The 24,488-nt window shown below is 41.1% G+C and overlaps 1 protein-coding gene across 1 annotated transcript; it reads left to right on the top strand.

The window, feature by feature from the left end:
• Positions 1 to 9,837: 9,837 nt before the first annotated feature.
• LOC131237619 (glycosyltransferase BC10-like) lies at positions 9,838 to 24,180 on the top strand. The gene is made up of 2 exons (XM_058235487.1): positions 9,838 to 10,475; positions 23,512 to 24,180. Exons 1-2 carry the CDS (start codon positions 9,945 to 9,947, stop codon positions 24,151 to 24,153), a joined length of 1,173 nt encoding a protein of 390 aa, XP_058091470.1. The 5' UTR covers positions 9,838 to 9,944; the 3' UTR covers positions 24,154 to 24,180.
• Positions 24,181 to 24,488: the final 308 nt, after the last annotated feature.

The raw sequence follows: 24,488 nt of genomic DNA, 5'->3' as shown, positions 1-24,488 counted from the left end.
AGGGCATGTTGACTAGTGCACCCATCATACAACCACCCAACTGGGGCATTCCTTTTGAACTTATGTGCGACGCGTCTGATTATGCTCTTGGGGCGGTTCTAGGCCAGAGAAAAGATAAGAAACCCTATGTTATTTATTATCCGAGTAAGACTCTAAATCCTGCCCAAGTGAACTACTCGACTACGAAAAAGGAACTCTTGGCCGTAATGTTCGCTTTGGACAAATTTCGGTCCTACTTAATCGGATCCAAGATCATTATTTACACTGATCAGGCGACACTCAAGTATCTTCTATCTAGGAATGATGTTAAGCCCCGCCTGATACAATGGATTCTCCTACTCCAGGAATTTGACCTAGAAATAAAAGATAAAAAGGGAGTAGAGAACGTAGTGGCTAACCATCTTTCTCGCCTTAATCCCTCTGATTCCCTTAAAACAACACATATCAATGACATGTTCCCTGATGAACAATTGTTCAGAGTCTCCCATTCACCTTGGTTCGCTGATATTGCTAATTATCTTGCCACAGGTTTCATACCGACACATTGGACTGCGCAAGATAAGAAGAAATTTTTCATCGAGGTGCGCAACTTTTTCTGAGATGATCCATATTTATTTAAATATTGCCCAGACCAAATCTTAAGGAGATGTGTGCCAGACGATGAGCATCAGAGTGTCATCTCCTTCTGTCACTCATAAGTCTGTGGTGGTCACTTTTCTGCTAAAAAAACCACAGCCAAGATTCTGCAGTGTGGCTTCTATTGGCCCACTATATTCAAGGACACTCATGAGTTTTGTAAGGCTTGTGAGTGTTGTCAGAAATTGAGAGCATTGTCTCGTCGAAATATGATGCTCTTGAATCTCATCCTTATCATAGAAGCATTTGATTGCTAGGGCATTAATTTCATGGGACCTTTCCCCCAATCATTTGAAAATTTGTATATTTTGCTCGCCATAGATTATGTCACTAAATGGGTCGAAGCAATTCCATGCCGGAATAATGACCATCGCACGGTCATTAAATTCCTAAAAGAGAACATCCTTTCCCGATTCGGAACGCCTCGAGCTATCATTAGTGATGGGGGCTCATACTTTTGTAATAGGTCATTCGAGAGTTTAATGAAGAAATACGATATCTCTCATAAGGTGAGCACCCCATATCACCCATAGACAAGTGGGCAAGTTGAGATTTCCAATAAGGAGATCAAACACATTTTGGAGAAAATGGTTAACCCTGACCATAAGGATTGGTCAATCCGATTGACTGATGCCTTATGGGCTTACCGTACTGCGTTTAAAATCCCTATTGGAAGTCTCCCTTAAGACTTGTCTATGGGAAGGCTCGCCACTTGCCTGTGGAGTTAGAACATAGAGCCTATTGAGCAATCAAAAAATTAAATTTCAATCTGGATAATGTTGGCTCGCTACGCAAACTTCAGTTGAATGAACTCGAAGAAATTCGAAATGATGCATACGAGAACTCGAGAATTTATAAGGACAGAATGAAGGCGTTTCATAACCAACGTATTCTACGGAAATCATTCACACCTAGTCAGAAAGTCCTTTTGTATAATTCTCGATTACATCTCTTTTCAGGTAAGCTTCGATCTCGTTGGACTGGCCCTTACATTGTAGTCACTACGTATCCTGATGGGGCCGTTGAGATAAAAGATCCTGACAATAGCAAGGAGTTTAAAGTAAATGGACATCGCTTAAAGCCATTTGTTGAGAAATTTGATTCAGAGGACATGTCCATACCTCTGACTGATCCTGTTTACCAGGATTGATCTCCTAGTCTGATGGAGGTATAGGTAGGTTTCCTGTTTTCATAGGACTAGGATAGTTTACTTTATGTTGTTCTAGGTTAATTTGCTTTCTACATTGTTTTAGGATAGTTTTCTTTTGTTGGTTTCTCTCTTGTACTGACTTGCTTTCATGCTGAGATCTTTGTGTAAAAGCTTCTTGAATCCTTCGTCCAGGTACAATCTTCCCATCACTTCTCATTTACTTTCATTGTCTCATGTACATTGCGAGCATATCTTTTACATTGAGGACAATGTAGATTTTTAGTTGGGGATGGGAGATTAGGTTACCTAATCAGTGTTTTTTCTGAAAATTTTTAAATTTTTCTGAAATTTCTTGTAAATTCGATGCGATTTTGACAGCCATCTTTGATTTAAAATTAGAAGACACGTGATGTTGGTAATTTATAATTCTTGGATTCAGTTATTTATTAGATTTCACAGTTAAGTTTGAATTGTTAATCCATGATTAGAGGTTTTAAACATTGATTGAGTCATGATTTCACAAGACACATCTTGCTTGCACATTAAGGTTTCAGTTCCATATTGAAGTGTAACTTGGTGATCATTAAACATGGAAAGAACCAACCTGGAAATTTGTCCATCATGTTCAATAAGAAGAATGAAAGAAAAAGAAAATACCCAGTTACAAGATAGCTGCCTGCGAAAAGGTTTGGGCGAACGAACTCCACCAAAGGTTTGCTCCCTATAGGTGTAGATCCAATTCCCCATGGTCGATATTTGGAAAGGGTTGGGTGACTAGTCTTTACCATGGGTCTGCTCCCTAGAGGTGAGGATTTGTTCCCCTCCTTGGCTTTACTCTTAAAAAGTTAACATAGTGTGAAAATCATCAAAAGCTGGAAGAATAGATCAAGTTTTGGTTTAGGTTATCGTGAATTCTCTTGTGGTTACCAATGATATCCTAAAATAGAGAAGTGAATCGTAATAGTGTTAAGTCGAGTTTACACTATACACCCATGGAACTTAATGTTTAGAATATTTTCTAGTTAATGGATTAATACTCTGAGCCTGATTATGGAATCTACCATGCGTTTAAGTCCAGGAGAAGGTAAGGCCCAACATTCATGAATCTTATAACTCTAGGATCTGGATTGTTTTTCAAAAATCACTCGAGTTCGTAGGAATTGTCCTATAATTCTCAACTTATTTTTCGCATAATTTGCTCGGGACTAGCAAAATGCTGGTTGGGGAATGTATTGAGGGTCAAATAGTACATATTAGACTTCAGTTATTGCCTGGATTTACGAACATGGTACTGTTTAACGGCTCACTGCAATTGTGTTTGTGATGTAAGTTGTATTTACGAGCTTAGACTAAAACAGGGTGCTTAAAGCATGGATTTAACGCTATGATGACACCAAAGGTAAGGGACAGACCCCAAGAGACCAAGATCGATGGATTTACATGCCAGAGATCCGAGAAAATCAAGAAACTTAAGCTCAAGTGGCCCGAAATTGGTTCAGAATGCAAGATTACAGGGTTCAAATCATCTGTTTAGCTCGAAACTTCATATATGGCCTGAGGACCATGAATTAACCGTACACGTCAAAATTTAGCCCTTAAATCAGTGTGTAAGTGACCCAATGGATAAGATCAAACAATAACCATAAAGAAAGCATCTTAGACATCCTTGGGAGATCTGGACCCAAACTGAGCTGATGGAAAGAGCATGAAAAACGGTGGATATTTGCTAAATTTCACTTCTTTTGGATGGTGCAGCAGGGAGGAGCGAACGACGAACATTTCTAGAAGGCAGAGTGGCAATTCTGTAAATATAACGAACTCCATATGCATGCACATGCACGTAACTGAGAAGAGGCTTGCTTCAACGATGGGTAGTGACTCATCACATGTGGATTGTGTGGCCCACCTAGTGTTCAGATCTACTTCATACTTTGACTCATGGGCTTACATGTTACTAAGAAAAGGATGAATGGGGTAGATCTTTGAGAATACCATCAGAAGTGGCCCCACCTATTTTTTGTACAAAACATCCAAATAGTGCCAAAAATGTCCAGTGACAGACGTGCTTGCGATTGGGTTTTGATAGTGGGCCCCATCCATCATCCTTTTTCATGATCTAGACCGTCCAATGTGTCCTAGAGGGGAGACTTGATCCTCTCCTAAGTGGAGGAATTGCAGAAGATAGCGTGAATCGGATTTCAACCATTCAAACGGAGGATAGACGGCAGGAGGGGAAAATCCATGGGCCACACTGAATCCAATCCAAAACCATTCACTCTTGACTGGTTTTTCGAGGGTATTTCAATGGGCGACGCTGATTCTTCAAAAAAACATGGCATGTGGGTCCCACAGTAACGTAAAATCAGAGTTTCCGCCTCTGTTATGTAAGCAACGGACTCCGGAAAGACCCGGACATTGCTGACTCTAGTGGACCCGTATGTTATCTCAAGGACGATCAGATTGATGATCCAGACCGTTCAACCTCTTGAGAAATGGGCTTTCAACCCCACAATGAAGTTAAATTACTTAGATGAGAGGATCTCTCCTCTCAATCTCGATCCAAACACGGCTGCAGAACAGAGTGCGCGGTTTTGCGTGCGTAAAGGAGTTTCTAAAAAGGCCTTGTTGCATAAACTTACGCACATAAACCGCCTTTTATGCGGAAACTCTCCACCGACTTTGCTGGCTCTTATAAAAGAAAGACGAGGGAGAGAAAGAGGAGGATCGAATCGGGGAATTAGTTGCTAAGAAGTAGGACGTCAGAAAGAGTTTGTTTGAATTTTTATTTGTTTAATTACTATTTTTTTATATAATTATTTTTGAGAGATTTAATCCCATCATGTTGGGCTAAACCTCTTAGCTAGGGCTAAGAGGTGAAGCTTGTAGCGTGATGGGGGGACCTTTTGCTGGTGTTTATTTTGGCTGAATTGAACTTGATACTAGTTTGATTATGGGAATGCATTTAGTTTTTAATGGTCTGTTGTGACTAAAATTATAATGGGTCTGCGATAGCTTCGAATATGTTCTTCGCCTTATTTTGATTATGACGTCAGGAAGCCCTGTTGTTCACTATTGTCTCCTGGACATGGTCAGATGAAAGAACCCTTCTTAACCTTCGTACATCAATGATTGGTTGCCAATTAGTTTAATTCTATTGTTTACTTTGTCTCCTGAGCATGGTTTGGTGATGGAATCCATTCTAATTCATACACCTTTCATCTCTTGAAAACTATGTCAAAGGAAGTTCAGTCTTGATTTTTATGGTTACACCCTTCAACTGGATGAAGATAGACTCCAAGTCCAGATGAGTTTTTGATGCAGGCATAAGATCTCCCTGATCTCTACAAGTGGATCCTCTGAATCCCTAGTTTCCTATCTTTGAATTTTATATATTTTAGTTTACTATTTCATCATTATTTCTCAAATCCACCTGATTTAGATTTCATCTTTTTTTAGTTCCAGTTCTAGTTATTTTCAGATTACGTACAAGGTTCAGTCCCTTGGGATTCGACCTCGGTCTCACCGAGTTTATTACTACATTACAACCCTATACTTGGAGAGTGAACAGTATTCATACCGTTCATTCATTTGGAGATATCATTTTACACTATGATTGAAAGAATGAGGCAGATCCAAACCTGGAGTGGACCCACCATGGAAAATAGTGATAAGAGTGACGTGCACAGTTGAAATCCTCCTAAGGTCCACCATAATGTTTATTTGAGATCCAACTTGTCCATGTGTCAACGCAGGAATGAAAGAAGGGAAAACACAAATATCAGCTTGATCAAAAACTTTCCTATCCTTCAGGAGTTTTCACGGTGGGCGTCACTACCCCCACTGTTTTCTGTAGTAGGGTCTACTTGAGATTTGAATCTGACTCATTCTTTGGATCTTGCTCTAATAAGATCTCTTCAAATGAATGAACAGTGTAGATACAAAACATATATCATAGAAGGGCCACTTAACTTGGCAACGTAACTTCTAACCTCGAGTCTAGCTACTCAACCTGTCAGTGGGACCGTGGACTAGATACTTACGAGCAGCAAGACTGGCTAATGAAGCCACGTCATCAGGTGTAGTCCCCACCATGATGTGTGTTTTACATCCACGCCTCCCGTCTATTTGGTGAGATCATTTTAAGGTAATATTCAAAGAATGAGTTAAATCCAAAGCCCAAGTGAACCCTAGCACGGAAAAGAGAGATGGTGACACCTACCATTGAAAACTTCCAAAGGCCAATAAAGTTTTAGATCAAGTTGATATTTGTGTTTTTCCTTCTTTCATGTCTTTTTTAATTTTTAAATAGGTTGAATTTCAAATAAATATTATGGTGGGCATTGGGATAATTTCAACGGTGGGAATCACATTCCTTACTGATTTTTTGGTAGGGGGGTCCAGTATAACTTTTTATCTACCTATTCTTGGGCTCATGCTCTAAAATGATATCTCAAAATGGATGGACGAATGGATACAACACATACATGGGGCCACATAACTTAGTGACATCACTTCAGTAGTGGACCCGCTGCTCAACCTGTCACTATCTGATCCGCATCCAATACTAAGCCACCTGTTGAATGCGTACAGTTGTTTTCATTCAATTCTCACTCCCGCGTACGTAATTGGATTGCGTACTGAGTTAGATCTCATCGCACTGAGTAAACTCGATTGGGCCCACCGTGTATGCATGTGGTTTATTCGCACCGTCCATCCGTTTTTCCTAATCATTTCACGAGTTGAGCCCCAAATCGAAACATATCCAAAGTTTAAGTATACCATACCACAGGAAACTGTGGAGGTATTCATTTCCATAATTAAAACCTTTCTAAGTCCGCCAGTGATATTTATTTCTCATCCAATATGTTCATAAGATTACACAGACATGGATGAAGGGAAACCCACAAATATCTAAAACTTTTGTGGCCCCCAAGAACTTTTCAACGGTAGATATTTAATTCACACTGTTTCCAGTGGTGTGGTCCACTTGAGCATTGGATATACATCATTTTTTGTTTAAAACTCTAAAATTATCTGATAAATTGGATGGAGGGAATGGATAAAATGTATGAATGACGGTGGGCCCCATAGAGTTTACTCTCTATGCAATACGCTTCAACTGCATACATCCAAATAGGCCCCATATTTTTACTAGAATATAAATAAATTAAGTAATAACATAATCATCTTAAACATTCGAATGGTTGTCCTTTTGCCTTCCTTAAAAGGGAAGCAATGGATGTTCCTCCGCCCAAAATATCTGACCTGAAAAAGGGCATTTTCATCATTTACCCAACTAAAAATATTTTTACCTAGCCTAATAAATACTAATATATCATTTATTAATTTTCTCGGTGTGATCGATATTGACATGAATAATAAGGTTGATATGGTTATATGGCTTTGCCTTTTTTTTTTTAGGGTTTGGTGAATTTTATATTTAATTTCTATACTATTTGTAATTCCATATTACTATATTTAATTTCTATAGTATTTGTAATTCCACATTACATAATTATATTAAGAAAATTGGTATTTTATATTAGTTTATTAGATAGTCATTAACTGTGAAAACGGTTTTTTTATTCTAATTTATTTAACTTATATTTTAAGTTTCTTAATTAGATATTACTAAACTATCATTCCTTGAATAATACATAGGCCAGACTTATATGTGACTTGTTTTAATAATATTTAAATCCTGATTGGTATTTGACTTCCAATTCGGATATCATGACATGGATATTGCAATATCCGACGGGTATCCAACCTGTTTATAATTTTACGTCCTCACCAATGCCTTTGGAGGTAGAATCAACTAAAGTTGTTTCATTTCCAAACTCATTTCTAGGGTTATCTTGATCCTAGATTCTTTAAAATACATGGGCAACTCTAACTTAAGCTCATGAGATCCATAGAAACAAATTGTGCAAGGTGGAACTTTTTCCGCTTCAAAACTACAGTGTGCCATCGGAAATCAGTGAGACTAAAATATGAGCTTGATATGGAAGATTATATTATGGTTGGAAGGCTATGGTCAGTATATTATTGTATGTCTATGGTCCAATATTAGACGGAATGTATTTCAACTTTAAACTTGGACCTGTTTGGGAGCGTGGATTCGGAAACCCCTGGATTTGAAACCCCCTACTCTTGTTGTGTTTGGCACCCTAGAGAATCAACTTTAATCCAAAAGAAGCAAATCATAGTATAGTTATAAGGGTTTGAATTTAATTACGAAATCAACTTTAATATATCTAATTAGTGACCTTATGTAATTTTTGACACAATGGTTGTAATAAGCCTCTAGGAATATATACTTTGCCAAAAAAAATGATGAAATTCCAGGTCTTGGATGGGCCACATGCACAAGATCACGTCCAAGTGACTGACCAACAATTTTTAACTGTTGATTTACATATGTTTGGATGGTGCTGATCATCCTATTAAAGTAATTATAATGATGTAATTGATAGTCTAATTATTTTAGGATATCATTAGTGGGTCAGTTAGTGGTCCAGTGATACACACGTTACACGTGTAACTGTGGGAATGATTTAAGATGTAATCCAAGGTCTTTCCTGAGATGATTGACGGGAGTTGAAACCTGCAGTTAACTTTAATATCAAAGTGCAGGTACGTTGCTTGGATCTGGGTTTAAGTTTCGACTACCAAGAAAGTCAAAAAGTAAAAATGAAGCAGGCAAACGGAAACTTCTCAAACATGTATCATCAATCACTTCGCCATGCACGGAAACGGAAACGGATTGGCTACTCCCCTTGACACCAGCCAATGGCTGGTGGTCGGTGCTCCGTGGGACCCACCATGTTGTATGTGCTTCATCTATGCCGTCCATCTATTTTAACGGATCATTTTACGATCTGAAAACAAAAAAGAGATATATCCCAATCTTAAGTGGACCACATTAATTACAGGAAACAGTGTTGAATGAGCGTCCACCTTTAAAAACATTTTGGGGCCATAAAAGTTTTGGATCAAGCTGATTTTTGTTTTTTCGCTTCATCTAGGGCTGTATGACCTAATCAACGAATTGGATGTCAAATAAACAGTACAGTGGGCCTTAGGAGGATTTTAATAATAGATTTCCAATCAATATTGTTTTCATGTGGTGTGGTCCACCTGAGATTTATAAACCTCTCATTTTTGGGATCAAGCCATAAAATGATCTGTAAAAATGGATGAACGGAAAGGATGAAACACATACATCATGGTGGGCCCACAGAGCACCGACCACCTGCCACTAGCCAATGGCTAGTGGTCGGTGCTCCATGGGCCTCACCATTATGTATGTATTTAATCCATGCCGTCCATCCATTCTTCATGATCATTTTATGTAATGAGCCCAAAAATGAGTTTGATCAAAATCTCAAGGGGACCGCACGGTGTTGATTGAACGCCCACCATTAAAAACTTCTTGGGGGCCACAGGAGTTTTGGATGAAGCTGATTTTTTATTTTTTATTTTACCTTCATCCAAGCCTGTATGACCTAATCAATAGGTTAGATGTCAGATAACTATTACAGTGGGCCTTAGGAGGTTTTTAATGGTGGACTACTATTTTCCCACGGTGTGGTCCACCTGAGATTTATATCCACCTAATTTTTGGAATCAATCCTAAAATTATCTTTCAAAATGGATAGACGGCGTTGGATAAAACAAATACTAGTCAAAGAGGAGGGTCGGTTTTTGGAATCTAGGGTAGGTTTCTTAACAAACGAAGCCTCTCTCGCTTTCAAAGGTCTACTCGTTTGGGTCTAAGTATCCAGTCCGAATCCCCTCACATATATAGTTCATATTCCATCCTCCACACATATTCATCAAAGACTCTCTCTCTCTCTCTCTCTCTCTCTCTCTCTCTCTCTCTCTCCGTACTCGTTTGGGTCTAAGTATCCAATCCGAATCCCCTCACATATATAGTTCATATTCCATCCTCCACACATATTCATCATAGTTCATATTCCATCCTCAACACACATTCATCAAAGACTCTCTCTCTCTCTCTCTCTCTCTCTCTCTCTCTCTCTCTCTCTCTCTCTCTCTCTCTCTCTCTCTCTCTCTCTCTCTCTCTCTCTCTCTCTCTCTCTCTCTCTCTCTCTCTCTCAACATTCATAGCTGAAAAACAATAGAGAATACAACCATGAAGAATCAACAAGAACAAGAACGGTCATCTCCCTCTTTCACAAAACTCCTCAATTCTCATTTACAACCTCTAAACTATCTCTCTCATTTCTTCCTCTTTAACTTTGGTTTAGCCTTTGGAATCATAGTTAGTTTTCATCTCAAAAGCTTTTCACTCAATCTAATAACAACCCAATTCTCCTTCCAACCTTCCTCCTCACCACTACCACCATCTCATGGGTCCCACAGCGGCGAGCGCATCGGACTCAAAGATTACGTGGAGCCACGCATCCTCATGCACGATATGTCAGATGAGGAGTTGCTCTGGAGAGCATCAATGGTCCCACGAGTGCCCGATTTCCCATTCAAACATACACCTAAGGTTGCCTTCATGTTCTTGACAAGGAGCCTACTGCCTATGGCACCACTGTGGGAGAAATTCTTCGAAGGGAATGACGGATTATACTCAATTTATGTGCATGCATATCCATCTTTCAACCAATCGGTGCCTGAAAATTCAGTTTTTCATGGACGAAGTATCCCAAGCAAGGTCAGCTTACTGCATATTTTTCTAAATTTTAACCACGTATATTAGATTTTGATTTAAGAGTTTCTTTTTTTTTCTTTTTTTTAATTTTTTTTTTTTTAATTCATTGTATTAAATTGGTTTCTTCAAGAGTCTTAATCAAATGGGTGGGGCGATGGTTTTAGAATAAATTGCATTGATACTTACACATGCTGTGCATACATGATCCACAATGTTCATCTGATTGCCGCCCCATCAAAGATTTTCCATAGCCCATGATGATCAGATGGTTCCTAAGCATCCAAAGCCATCCCACTGCATGGTTTGTACCATACAGTTAGTACAATTTTTGACATGGGACATCCACAATGGCAACCGCTAACCAGTGGATGAACGGTTCTGATGTGAGGGACCTGCATGCATTCACACTTGTAGTGGGATCCAATGAATTACTCAATCTAAATAATCCAATAGTCAGATTTAAACTGATGATCATGTATGGCCCACATAATAGAGTCTTACATTCACATAATGCATAGATGAGATATAACAATTGGTATCATTGCAATCATATTAGGTCAGCTTTTCTCCTGCTGATTTGGGGTTTGCAATTTTAAGGGACATCAACCCTCTTTCACAGAAGTTATGGTGATGTAGGACAAGTAGAGGACAGCTCAATAGAGGACCAAGATTGCATAAATTCACATTAGAGGGGGCTTTAATGTTGCGCAGCATGCCAACAATGCAGTGAACTGAGATCCAATCTCCGGTCTCACCCACAAACGATAAACAAGAAGAAGTATAGATTAAAAATAGAATCAAAGCATTCCAAACAAACCACAAGACAAGATATACGTAAAAAAACCCCAATAAGGGTAAAAAACCACGAATGCAAACTTCCATATGAAGAAAAACAAAGATTACAAGGCAATATACTAACCTCTCCCTTGGAAGTATAGAGAAAACCCTTTGCCCACACCTTAGAATTATTTCTCATACCCTAGAAAAGCCCTAGGGACACCTATTTATAGTTTAGGCAACTTCCCTTTCGCACCTCTGCGAAAACCGACTCAAAAATCCGTAGTCCGCATTAAATCCGAAAACGAATCTACATAACTTCGACTGGTCGAGCAGGCTGCTCGATTGGTCGAGCAAACCCTCGACCAGTCGAGCACCTCATAACCCAAAACCTTATGCTCACTGGACTTTGAGTCGAGTCAGTCTTCGACCGGTCGAGCAAGGCACTCGACTAGTCGAGCGGCCCCCAGATGTGGCTTCATATCTCAACAATCTCCCACTTAGAGACACATCGCCATAAACCTTTGTCTTTTACATCCAAAGTGCATCACCTCCCTGTATTCAAGCCTGAAGACCAATCAAAGCTGAACAGAGCTTCAGCTTCTCCCGTGTAACTGCCTTGGTCAGCATATCCGCAGGATTCTCACTTATATGAATCTTCTCCAAAGCAATCGATCCATCTCCCAGTAACGAACGTATGAAGTGATATCTGATGGCAATATGCTTAGTCCTTGAATGAAAGGTTGAATTCTTAGCCAAGTGTATTGCACTCTGACTATCACTGTACAGCTTGCAATCTGCTTACTTCTTACCCAACTCTTCCATGAAACCTTGCATCCACACCATCTTCTTTCACACTTCTATAGTTACAACATATTCTGCTTCCGTCGTACTGTTAGATACTATCTTCTATAACTGAGAGACCCAACTAACTGCAGCACTACCCAGAGTAAAGACATAACTTGTAGTGCTTCTTCTACTGTCGATATCTCCTGCCAAATCTGAATCTACATAACCTTATAGTTTGATTTTCGATCCACCATAGCACAACCCTATATCCACAGTACCTACCAGGTATCTGAGGATCAACTTCACAACTTCATAATGTTCCTTCCCGGGGTTGTTCATGAACCTGCTAACAACCTCCACTTGAGCAATGTCTATCCTTGTGCTCACCATAGTATACATGAGACTCCCAATAGCTAACGTGTATGGGACTTTAGCCATGTAGTCTCGTTCTTCCTACGTCTTTGTCCCTTGATCCTTAGATGGTTTGAAGTGGTTAGCTAATGGAGTGCTAACTGGTTTAGCACCTCCCATATTGAATCGATCAAGTACCTTGGCTATGTACTCTGCCTATGACAAAACTAGTTTCTTGTTTTCCCTATCATACTTTATCCTCATACCTAGGATTTGTTTTGCAGCTCTTAAATCCTTCATAGCAAATTCTCTAGACAATTGTCTTTTGAGATCTGAGATGTCCTTCATGCTTTAACCGGCCACAAGCATATCATTAACATACAGAAGAAGGATGATGTATGACGTATCAAACTTCTTCAAATAACAACAGTGGTCTGCATGACATCTCCTAAAACCGTTTCCCGACATGAAGCTGTCGAACTTCTTGTACCACTGCCTCGGGGCCTACTTCGGGTCATATAGACTCTTCTTCAGTCTGCACACTTTATTCTCCGTTCCTGATGCCATGTATCCTGTCGGCTAATGCATATATATCTCTTCTTCAAGGTCCCCATAAAGAAAGGTTGTCTTAACATCTAGCTACTCTAGATGTATATCCTCTGTATCCACTATACTCAAGACCATGCGAATCACAGACATTTTCACCACATGTGAAAATATTTCTATGAAATTGATACTTGCCTTTTATTGAAACTCTTTCACAATCAGTCTAGCCTTGTACTGTTTCGGACCATCATGTTCCTCCTTCAGTTTACAAACTTACTTGTTATGAAGAGCTTTCTTACCCTTAGGTAGAGTGACTAGATCTCATGTATGATTAGACTCAAGAGAGTCCATCTCATCATCCATGGCCTGCTCCCACTTAACCCGTGTATCTGATTGTAACATATCTTCAAAATACTCTGGTTCACTATTATCTGTCAGCAGTAGATAATGTAAGGAAGGTGAGTATTGACCTGTGGGTCTCCTCTCCCTAGTAGACCTCTTCACAACCAGTGTCTGTGGCTCTGCCTCATAATGCTCTTGTGCATGATCATCCTGTAGCGTTGTAACACCCGTGTCCAGTAACTCTTCCAACTCTACGAATTCTTTCTCCTCGACTTTATTTTCTTGCACACTGTCCTTATGCATCACTTTTTCATTGAAGACTATGTCCTTGCTTCTGATGATTTTTCTGTTTTCTGCATCTCAAAACCTGTAGCCAAAATCATGCTGCTCGTAGCCTATAAACATACACCTCCTGGACTTCGCATCCAGCTTGTTTTTATGCTCTGCATCAATGTGAATATATGAAGTGCAACTGAACACTGAGATGTGCAAGGTTCACTTCTTTTCCAATCTACGTTTCTTCTAGTAGCCCACTATCCAATGGTGGTGAGGGGCTTCTATTGATGAGATATGTGGTAGTATTCACATCATCTGCCAAAAATGTCTTGGGCTACCCTGCATGTAACTTCATGCTCCTGGCGCGCTCAAGGATGGTCATGTTAATGCGCTCAACCACATCATTCTGTTGCGATGTTCCTGGAATCATTTTCTGATGTTTGATTCCATTTGCTGCACAATACTCCTCAAACTTTTTATCACAGTATTCTCCCCCATTATCAGATCTGAGACACTTTACTGTTTTACCTGTCTCGTTTTCTACCATTACTTTTCACTTCTTAAATACATCAAATACATCAGATTTGTGCTTTAAGAAATAAACCGACAGTTTTCTACTAAATCATTAATAAAAGAAACAAACTAGAGTGAGCCACCAAGAGATGATACTTGTGTCAGTCCCCACACATCAATGTGTACAAGCTCCAACAGACGCGTCTTTGGATCGCATCCTGTCTTCTTGAAACTTACCCTCTTCTGCTTGTCATACATGCAGTCCTCACAAAATTCCAAGTCAATAGACTTCAGCCCTAGTAGCTTCCCTTTTAACGATAGCACTTTCATCCCCTTCTCACTCATATGTCCCAACCTCTGATGTCATAACTGCCCATTCTCTCCAGTTGATGCAACTGTGAGTGAACTATACGATCCTAAAGTCACGTACAAAGTACCTTCCTTCTTGCCTCGAGATATCACCAAGACACCTTTTGTGATCTTTAAGGAATCACTGGTGAATGTCGTTACATAACCGGTATCGGCCAACTGCCCCACTGAGATCAAGTTACGTTTCAAACTCGGTACATGTCTGACATCCTTCAATTTCAAAGTCGTTCCGTCTTTCTAATTTACATGAACGTCTCTCTTTCCAACAATACTGCACGGCTCATTATCACCCATGTAGACTCTCCCGAAGTCACCTAATACATAATTACGCAGAACTTCCTTACACGAAGTGGCATGAAACAAAGCACCCGAGTCTATAACCCACAACTCATTCCTCGCATCAAGAGACAAGATCAACGTCTTTGTGCATGTCACTCTCCTCATATAGATTCGTTGAATCATTCCCACCTTGAGAGATTCCTTCTTATTTCTTGATCGCCCTGCAATCACGTTTCATATACCCCTTCTTGCAGCAATGCCAACACCCGTCTTTATCTTTCGGTCCCTTGGACTTCTTCCTCGACTTAGAACGTCCGTATTTATTGCCTCCTTTATTCAGCGATCTTCCTCTTCCTTCAATGTTTAGAGCATTCCTGAATCCCCTATGTCACGCCCCAAACTCGGAAACCGGGCTCACAAAATTCCCGATCGCCGAATCTGGCGCCGACAGCCTCCGTAGAACCCCATTCTCGGCTCCCAGCGCCCATTCGCCAGGTTCCGATCCTGGGATGCTACAAGGAGGATTTTCAACATCAGTTTGATTCGTAATAAGCATAACCAAAGGCATAACCCACAAACAACAACCAAAAACTCCATCACATTTCCACTATAATCAAAAACTTTATAGGTACAATGAGCATAAGGGAAATACAATGAAGATAGACCAAAACTCCAAAAGAAGATCAGCCACGCGTCCAAGCCTCAGCGCTGCTGCGATCCAACGTCACCTGCACGCAACGATCGTGCATAAGCTTATAGAAAGCTTAGAGGGTGGTGAAAGTGTATGCTCAAGGTGATAATGTAGTCATGCAGTATCAGAGTAATGCGGAACATGCTGATGAATGCTAAGAATCCCATTAGCCGTACCAAGGCCATGCGGTGCAAAGAATGATGTCGGCCATACCAAGGCCATGCAATGCAAAATGCAAGTCAAGCATACAAATCCTCATCTAAGTCCACATGTCAATACGGCTCAAATCTGGAATATCACCGGGGTCTAGTACACTCCAAGCCAGATTGCCGCCCCATCGCGCGCAATAAGGTGAGTGGAAAAGACCTCACTATCCGCCTGCCAATATCGGGCTCGGCTCGTCAATAGCGGACCCATTCCTCGAGCTGGTCAGACTCAGCCTAGCATTGCCCCCTACTCTCGGGCGGGTAAGGCCGCACCCCCTTCCAACCGACCACGACACAGTGGAAAGCGCAACCGTCTGGTAATCGGCACTCAGCGCTCATGCACCCACTCGGTCTAAACGTTGGAGCAACCTCCTGGTACCATAAGGGTTTAGGGACTTTCACCCAGGGATATCTATCGCACCCCATGTAGAACAGTATTTCCGGTATCCAATCTTGCCAACCACGATGCGTCTGTGGAGGCTATGGCCCTGATGTCGCTAGGGCGTACAGTCACAATATCACACAATGTAAATGCATGAATCACACTATCCAGTCATACAGCAATCCTGCGCGTATCGTGCGCTCATGTAGGGCAACACCCCTTGTACGGGAGCCCCTAAACAATCTGCCCAAAGGCATATGCTATGATCGGTCATTTCTCATATCAAGCATACGTATGATGCATATGATCATGAATCATGAAATTAAACATGCTATATAGGATGGATGATGTACATAACGAAGGTGGGCCTAGACGGCCTACACATAACACGCACGAGCCTAACAATGGGCCTTAGGGAATGTCATAATGCGGACATTTAACCACACTATACTTGCAATGTGGACGTCAAACCACCATTGCTCCCAAGGCATAGCCCTGACGTAAACATCATTACATAAATCATGTTGGGATCGTACATTGCAATGGACCTTAGGCACGTCCCATTAGGCCTTAAATACGTCAAATGGGCCATATCATATGGGCCTTGTATTCATCAAGTGGGCCACATCACTGGGCTGCACCAATGGGCCTTATGTGCATTGCAATGGACTATAAACTGTGGGCTTTAGAACGTATCAAATGGGCCTAATCTTATGGGCCTTATGTGTATCAAATGGGCCACACCAATGGGCCCCAAATGTACATCAAATGGGCCTCAACCCATAGGCCCCAATATGTCTTAATGGGCCTTAAACCATGGGCCCTTAATACCTCAAATGGGCCTTGACCCATGGGCCCATAATACATCAAAGTGGGCCTCAATCATGGGCCATAAGTACTGAGGTGGGCCTTACCTATATATCAAGGTGGGCCTCAACCACGGGCCTAAAAAAAAATATACATATAATATAGTATATAATATATATATATAGTATATAATATATATATACATAATACATATAATATTATATGAAATATAATATTTTATATATATATATATATATATATATATATATATACACACACACACACACACGCACACATCACAGTGAGCCCACACACTCATCACAGTGGGCCCACCACTCATCTCAGTGGCTCTACGCCCACCGTCCAGGCGGACGGTGGGAATGAAACACATACATCAATGTGGGCTCCATGTGGGGCCCACTATAATGTTTATATCCCATCCGGACCGTTGATAAGGTCCAGCAGACCTAGATGAAGGGTGAAAATAAATTTCACCCTGATCCAAAACTTCTGTGGACCCCAAAAAGGGTTTCAAAGGTAAATGTTCAATTCCACTGTTTCACACGGTGTGGGCCACCTGAGTCTTGGAGCAGGCTGATTTTTGAGATGGGCCCACTTCAGAGAGGGCCACCTGATGAACGGACTAGATGACATATAAACATCAACGTGGGGCCACAGCTGCAGCCGTAGTGGGCTGACGGCTGGCCGGCCGCCCGCCACAATGCGCAGGCAGCGCTGCTGCGCTACTGACAGCAGCAGCTGCGGCTGCTGATTTTTTTTTTTGATTTATGGCGTTTCTTAAGGATTTTGCAGGTGGGGTCCACCTCTTGAAGATCTGCTCCGTCCAATGGCTTCCCATGCCTCGCGACAGTCAAAACAAGCCCAATATTGGGCTTGTTTCAGCGTATAAAAGGGTTAGGAAAGGTTTCAATGGTGCAAACCTCCATTTGCCACGGTATGGCCCGCCTGAAGGTCTGATGGATCCCATCTTTTAGGTCAACGCCTAAAAAGGGCTTAGGGAAGGAATGGACGGTGTGGATTGGAGACATGCATCAAGGTGGGGCCTACATGAATGGGCCTCCTCCATTAGCTTGAACCAAGCTTTTATTTGTGTTTTTCACCAATCGTCCAGCGTCCTTGGACGCTGGACTCTCTGGCCGAGCAAGGTGGGCCTACTCATGAGGGTCACCACTGATGGACGGCGTGGGTACAATACACGCAAAGTGGGCCCCACAGGTAAGTGGTTTGGATAACCTACTAACTTCATGGTGGGGTCCATTCAAGTGGGCCACACAATCTCATTAACATCACAAAAATAAAATAAAATAAAACAAAGGAGCGAGAGATAGAGAGTGAGACCGTGTGATGGCGGGACCCCGGCACTATGGGCCCTCCCTTGCACTAAATCATACATCAAGTGGGTCCCATTTTATGTGGCCCATAAAAATTAAATCCAACGGTGGAGATCCCTTCTCCACCAAATTAAACGGTATAGATGACCCTAAACATACAAGAAAATAAACATCATGATGGGGTCCATGGAGAATGGCCCCATCATGGAATGTTCATGATGATCCAAGTGGGCCATCGGCCACATCTTAGGGTCCAAAGTGAGATCCAAACCATTGATCGGTTGGCCTCACTTGGCCCATCTTAAAAATATGAAAATCTACCCTATCAAGGCACCCACCACTTGATCTTCTTGCTCCCTTGGCTTCCTTAGCTCCTTGTGCTACTCTTTGATGGAGGAAGATGAGAAATTGATGGTTGAGATGAGAGATGAAGGGGTGGGAAAGGTGGACCTCACAAAGGAAGTTTTCTCACCATGGGAGGACCATACGTATGGGACTTGCTATGGGAGAGTTTGAATGAGAGAGAGACTTGTAAGGGAGAAAGAGAGGGAGTGAGATGGGTGATGGAGTGATGGGGGATGGTTTGGGTTGAAAATTGTGAAAAGGTGTATGGTTGTTGTTGAAATTTGGAAAAGAGGAGTGGTGAGGTGGAAAGAATGGTGGACTTTTGAAAAAGGTGGAGATGGGTTGATGTACTTGAGGTATGGGATGCTTTAATGGTTGATTGATGGGACTAATAGTAGAGATTCCCTCGAAATCCGCAACGCGCGGTGTTTCTTCGGAATAAACGCTGATCGACATCTTCTTGCCTGGGTATCGTTTCGGTGCGCAAGTCACGGCGTTGGAACCGCGGCGACGATGCGATCACCAAGACATAAGTTTCGGATCGAGCCGACGTCGGTGCGCGGGACCTGGCTTAGGATCGTGCGCAAATACCGAATACGGTGCGAAGGTTGCCGGAATTTGACCGGAAGGACCGCGGAAGCTAACGGAACAGTACGGATTAGGACACGGGTCTTACACCCTAAAACTCCTAATGCCTTTCTTCTAGATTTTCGCTGAGAATTAGACAGGCCACATCATCAAATTTCAGCTTTGTCGACCCTGAAGAGTTGCTCACACCAATCACCAAACCATCCCAACTATCTGACAAACTGGACAAAATCAATAACGCCCTGACCTCGTCCTCAAAAACAATGCTAACGGATTCTAACTGGCTCGTGACTATATTGAACTCCTTTAGATGTTCAGCCACACTCCCACCATCTAACATCTTCATGTTGAATAGTTGTTTCATAAGATGAACTTTGTTGGACGCTGAGGGTTTTTCATACATAGTGGCTAGGGCTTCCATTAATTTTTGTGGTTTTCACCTTAGATATATTGAAGGCGACGCTCTTAGACAAAGAGAATCGGATCGTTCCTAAAGCCTTCTGATCCAATAAAAACCATTCATCATCTATAATTTTTTCTGATTTCTTCTCTTTTCCTCCTAGAAGAATATAGAGGTCCTTCTGATACAAATAATCCTCCATCTGTATCTTCCAAAAGGCAAAGTTTGAATCATCAAACTTCTCAATTATAGTCTTCCCTCCTTCCGTCATCTCTCCCAATAGAACTAAACCAATAGCTCTGATACCAGTTGTTGCGCAGCACGCCAACAACGCAGTGAACCGAGATCCAATCTCCGGTCTCACCCACAAACGATAAACAAGAATAAATATAGACTAGAAATAGAATCAAAGCATTCTAAACAAACCACAAGATAAGATATACGTAGAAAAACTCCAACAAGGGTAAAAAACCACGGATCCAAACTTCCATTATGAAGAAAAACGAAGATTATAAAGCAATAGACTAACCTCTCCCTTGGAAGTATAGAGAAAACCCTTTGCCCACACCTTAGAATTATTTTCCATTCCCTAGAAAAGCCCAGGGACACCTATTTATAGTTTAAGCAACTTCCCTTTCGCACCTCTACGAAAACCGACTTAAAAATTCGCAGTCCGCATTAAATCCGGAAACGAATCTGCGTAACCTCGACTAGTCAAGCGGGCTGCTCAACTGGTTGAGCGGACCCTCGACCGGTGAAGCATGGGCCACAACTGGTCGAGCACCTCGGAACCCAAAACCTGATGCTCGCTAGACTTTGAGTCGAGCCAGTCCTCGACTGGTCGAGTGGGCCATTAGACCAGTCGAGCAGGGCACTCGACTGTTCGAGTGGTCCCCAGATGTGACTCCACATCTCAACATTTAATTGGCAAAAACGATCTAAATGTATACTCGTATATAACATACCATTGAAAAACTATAATGAGCCCTGTGTCTAGACGAATCACCCAAGATTCTTTGGCTTCTAATAAGCCTTGCAAAATTCAATCATTTCAACTAAGATCAAGCATATTATCTACTTGTATCAATTTAATATTTCACATATAAGGCCGACTCACATGATATTAAATTAACTTCCTAGGAGGAAGGTCCACGACAGTAGTTTGCTGTTGGGGCCCTTGATCGACGCCCTTGAGCTAAACTACTGTATAGGCTAAGCATACCCCTTTTAAAAGGGGGAAATAAAGTTAAAACTTACAAATTTTTTGAAGTTTTGTTTTTGATATTTTTAATGATTTGAAAAGTCCAAGTGTAACTGATTTTTATTTACTATTTTTGATAATTTTTAATATTATGAAAAGCCGAATACTAAAATTGTACGTATTAGGATCTAGTGTTTCTTTGCTTATAATAAGCACACAAGATATGTTATAAGCACCACTTTTTCATTAATATTATCAATTTTTATCTCTACTTTTAGAGATCTCTCTCCTTGTGGATGTACTCAAGGCTATTCATGAGAAAATTATGGTAATTTCTTTTCCACATCCATGAACCCACTACGTTGATTGAAATGGAAGGTTGTAGATAGGATTGGCATAAGTTGGGTTAGTTCATGGGTTAACCATCTTAACCCACCAAAAAGCAGAACTTTGGCGGAGTTTATCTTATCTCCTATTGAGCTTAGGGCAGAAAATTGACCCATCTCAATAAGTGGGTTGGGCTTAGCATGACTTTTGCCCAACGTGAACTTCCTCATTATTGCACGAAATTTGCCAAGGTGGAAGCAAATTAAAGTGCAAAGGATATACTCTAATAATTTACTACACAAAATATTTTGGTACCAAAATATTTAGATATTTTAGGAGCGTTTGGATGTGCCCCCGCCATTAGTTTGGGTATCCATGTTACATGGGTAAATGTCAATTCAACTGTCCACTCGGATCAGGGTAAAAGTTGGCCGGGAGGGTTTCATGGGGTGCTGCATTAGGTGGACAGTTCAGATTTTGAGCTCATATCACTAGAAATGAGTTCTCAAAATTTTCTAACGAAAACTCGTGATAGCTGCGAAAACTTGTGATAACTGGTGCACAGCTGACCATTCCTATATATATATATATATATATATATATATATATATTATAAACCTCTTCTGGAAAAAAAAAAAACCATTCCCACCTAGTGTTAGCAGATGGGCCATTAGGCCATTGTCAGCCACACTGAAAAGCTCCCGATTCAGCTATTATAAGTCTGTACTTGAGATAGATAGGTATTTATAAACATTTATTAACATGTTTTAATGCATTTTGGTTGTTTCAACAAAAATGTGTGTATCGTCTTGATATAGCCTTTTAAATCATAAGCCAGAAAGCATCACATACATTTTTAAAACAAAAAGGTGGACAACCAAAACGCGTGAAGGTTACAACTTTGTAATGCAATAGGAGGGTTATCTTGACAGTTCATTGGAAAGGGGTTTTATGCTCCCTGTCTTGATTTTTCACAGCCACTGCTTTTGTTTTCTTATTCCTATCAGTCTCTCTTCCCATGAAGAGCTGCAACTTGGTTTGGGTCAATCCGAGCCGTATTAACCCAACCTGATTTGGGCCGGGTTGGGTCCAAGTTTGAAAACACAAACCCAATTTGAATTCAGGTTGGGTCCAGGTTTGAAAACACAAACCCAATTTGAATTCAAGTTGGCTTTGAGTTGAGCAAATTTAAGTTGGGCTTAGTATAGAGGACTTTGGGTTGGGTTCATGTTAAGCACCTTAGGTTAGAATTCAGGTTGGTCTTGATGCTAGTTGGGCTGACATTGACCTCAACCTACCCCAACCTGCCAAGGAAATGTTAAATGTCATCACCACCTCTCTTGAATATTCCGGAGTTTTTCGGAAACTTCCAAACATTTCTGGAAAATTCTAAAATTTTTTAAAATCTTCCAGAAACTTTTAGAGTTTAATAGAGTTTTCTTGATTCTTCCGGAATATTCCGGACAATGTTAAAACCTTCCAGATTCTCTTAGAATGTTACGGATTATAATTAATAGAACCTTATAGGATATTTGAAAGTTTCTACAACTCTACTGATTCTAGAATCTTCCATAGCCCTCTATATATATATGAAGTTTCTCATTATGTACACATATATAAACAACAAAAAATGAGTTCAAGAATGAAAGCAAGGTATCCAAGTATTAAGAGTTCAAAAGGGTTTTTCCTTGTGTGTAAGAGTCGTCATTCAAGAGTGATATTTTGTGAGTGTTGTAAAATATACCCTTGTTGTGTATAAGTATTTGTAATAAATAAAATTACATTTACTTGTCGTGTTCAACTCTTCAGGAAAATGCTAATCACATGCAGGATTAACTCCCTCTAGTGTTAGTAGGATTAGGAACTCCTCTGTTTAAGGGTTAGGATAAAACTCTCTACCTTCTCTTACTTTTTAACTAAAATAGTTGGTCTTTTTAGTCCTTTTCTCTCTTTTTCTTTTCTCGTTAAAAAAAAAAAAAAAGAATATCCTCTGTCTAAAGCCTTGCTTGTATGATTTTCTACAAGGTTGCAAATGCGTTTGGTAGGCTATGCTTCGCCTAAGCCAAACTACCACATCAGGTAGGTTTGGGTGGAACCTCGAGTCCCATGGATTGAATCCAAGCGCTGAGTTGTAAACCATGTAATCAATTGGGCTGGAGTTGGGCCTGCATCTGACTATGGTTTGAACGAGCCAAATATTCATTCAACATTGGTGTGCCGAATTTTGGATGGTGGGCCATTTCATGCAGATATGGGCCTGGGCTCATGTCTTTTGCTTCTGGGCTGGACATGGAATTGATTGGGCTAGGCCCATCTCTGATACTACCACAACCATTTTCTTCCGAATACGGATCCTCACCTTGCATGTGGCCTAGTTCAAAATTAGGCCAGTTGCTCAATCTATGGGCCACACTTGTGAGTTGAATATACAACACTGACCAACATTTTAAACCTCAGTTTTCTTATGTGGGGTCCACTTTCTTCTTGGTTTGATGCAGGAAGTGCAATGGGGAGAGTTCAGCATGATTGAAGCCGAACGCCGCCTACTATCCAACGCTCTCCTCGACTTCTCTAACGAGCGTTTCGTCCTCCTCTCGGAGTCATGCATACCCCTCTTCAACTTCTCCACCATCTATTCTTACCTCACCAACTCTACCAAGACCTTTGTTGAGTCCTATGATGATCTGGGCCCCAATGGTCGTGGCCGCTATAGCCGCCGCATGAACCCGACCATCTGGCCCGACCAATGGCGGAAGGGCTCACAGTGGTTCGGGATGGACCGCAGCCTCGCGATCGAGATAGTCGCCGATCGAACATACTACCCGGTCTTCCAGAAGCACTGCAAGCCCGCATGCTATGTGGATGAGCACTACATACCAACTTTTGTGAGCATGAGGTTTGGAGAGAAGAATTCAAACAGGGGTTTGACTTGGGTTGACTGGAGAAAGGGTGGGCCCCACCCGACCAGGTTCAGCAGGAACGAGGTGACCGTTGATCTGCTGGAGTGGATGAGGAGTGGTAGGGAGTGCGAGTACAATGGGGAGAAGACTAGGATTTGCTTCTTGTTTTCAAGGAAGTTCTTGCCCAATGCTTTGGACAGGTTGATGAGATTTGCACCCAAGGTCATGGGCTTCACTTGAATTCAAGTAAAAAAATATAAGAAAAAAGGGTTCGAGTACCCATAGGTGGTGAAATTCCACCAGCCTGAGTGTGTGGGGTGTGTGTGCGTGTGTTAAAAAATAAAAAATAATGGTATTGAGAGGATTATTCATGCTGATCAGTGGGCCTTCTTGACTCCAAGTCACTCATTTTTTATGGTATTGATCAGAGATGGAAGAAGGATATCAATACCGAGCTGGGTGTTATGATTGACAAGAATTCCTGACTTGTTATTGGTGCAATTTAAGACTGCACAATGTGTGGACAGTCTAATCATTCATCTGGATCATCCATTATGTTTGCCCACTATTTATGG

Source organism: Magnolia sinica, chromosome 2 (genome assembly GCF_029962835.1).
Source record: "Magnolia sinica isolate HGM2019 chromosome 2, MsV1, whole genome shotgun sequence".
Classification (NCBI taxonomy): domain Eukaryota; kingdom Viridiplantae; phylum Streptophyta; class Magnoliopsida; order Magnoliales; family Magnoliaceae; genus Magnolia; species Magnolia sinica.
Note: the sequence above shows the minus strand (reverse complement) of the source record. Positions and strands in the feature narration are given on the sequence as shown.

Bases quoted from the DNA above. Each gene is read 5' to 3' on its own strand.
- LOC131237619 (XM_058235487.1), top strand. From the start codon at position 9,945: ATGAAGAATCAACAAGAACAAGAACGGTCATCTCCCTCTTTCACAAAA. The intron at 10,476-23,511 runs GTCAGCTTACTG...GGTTTGATGCAG, and splicing joins GACGAAGTATCCCAAGCAAG to GAAGTGCAATGGGGAGAGTT.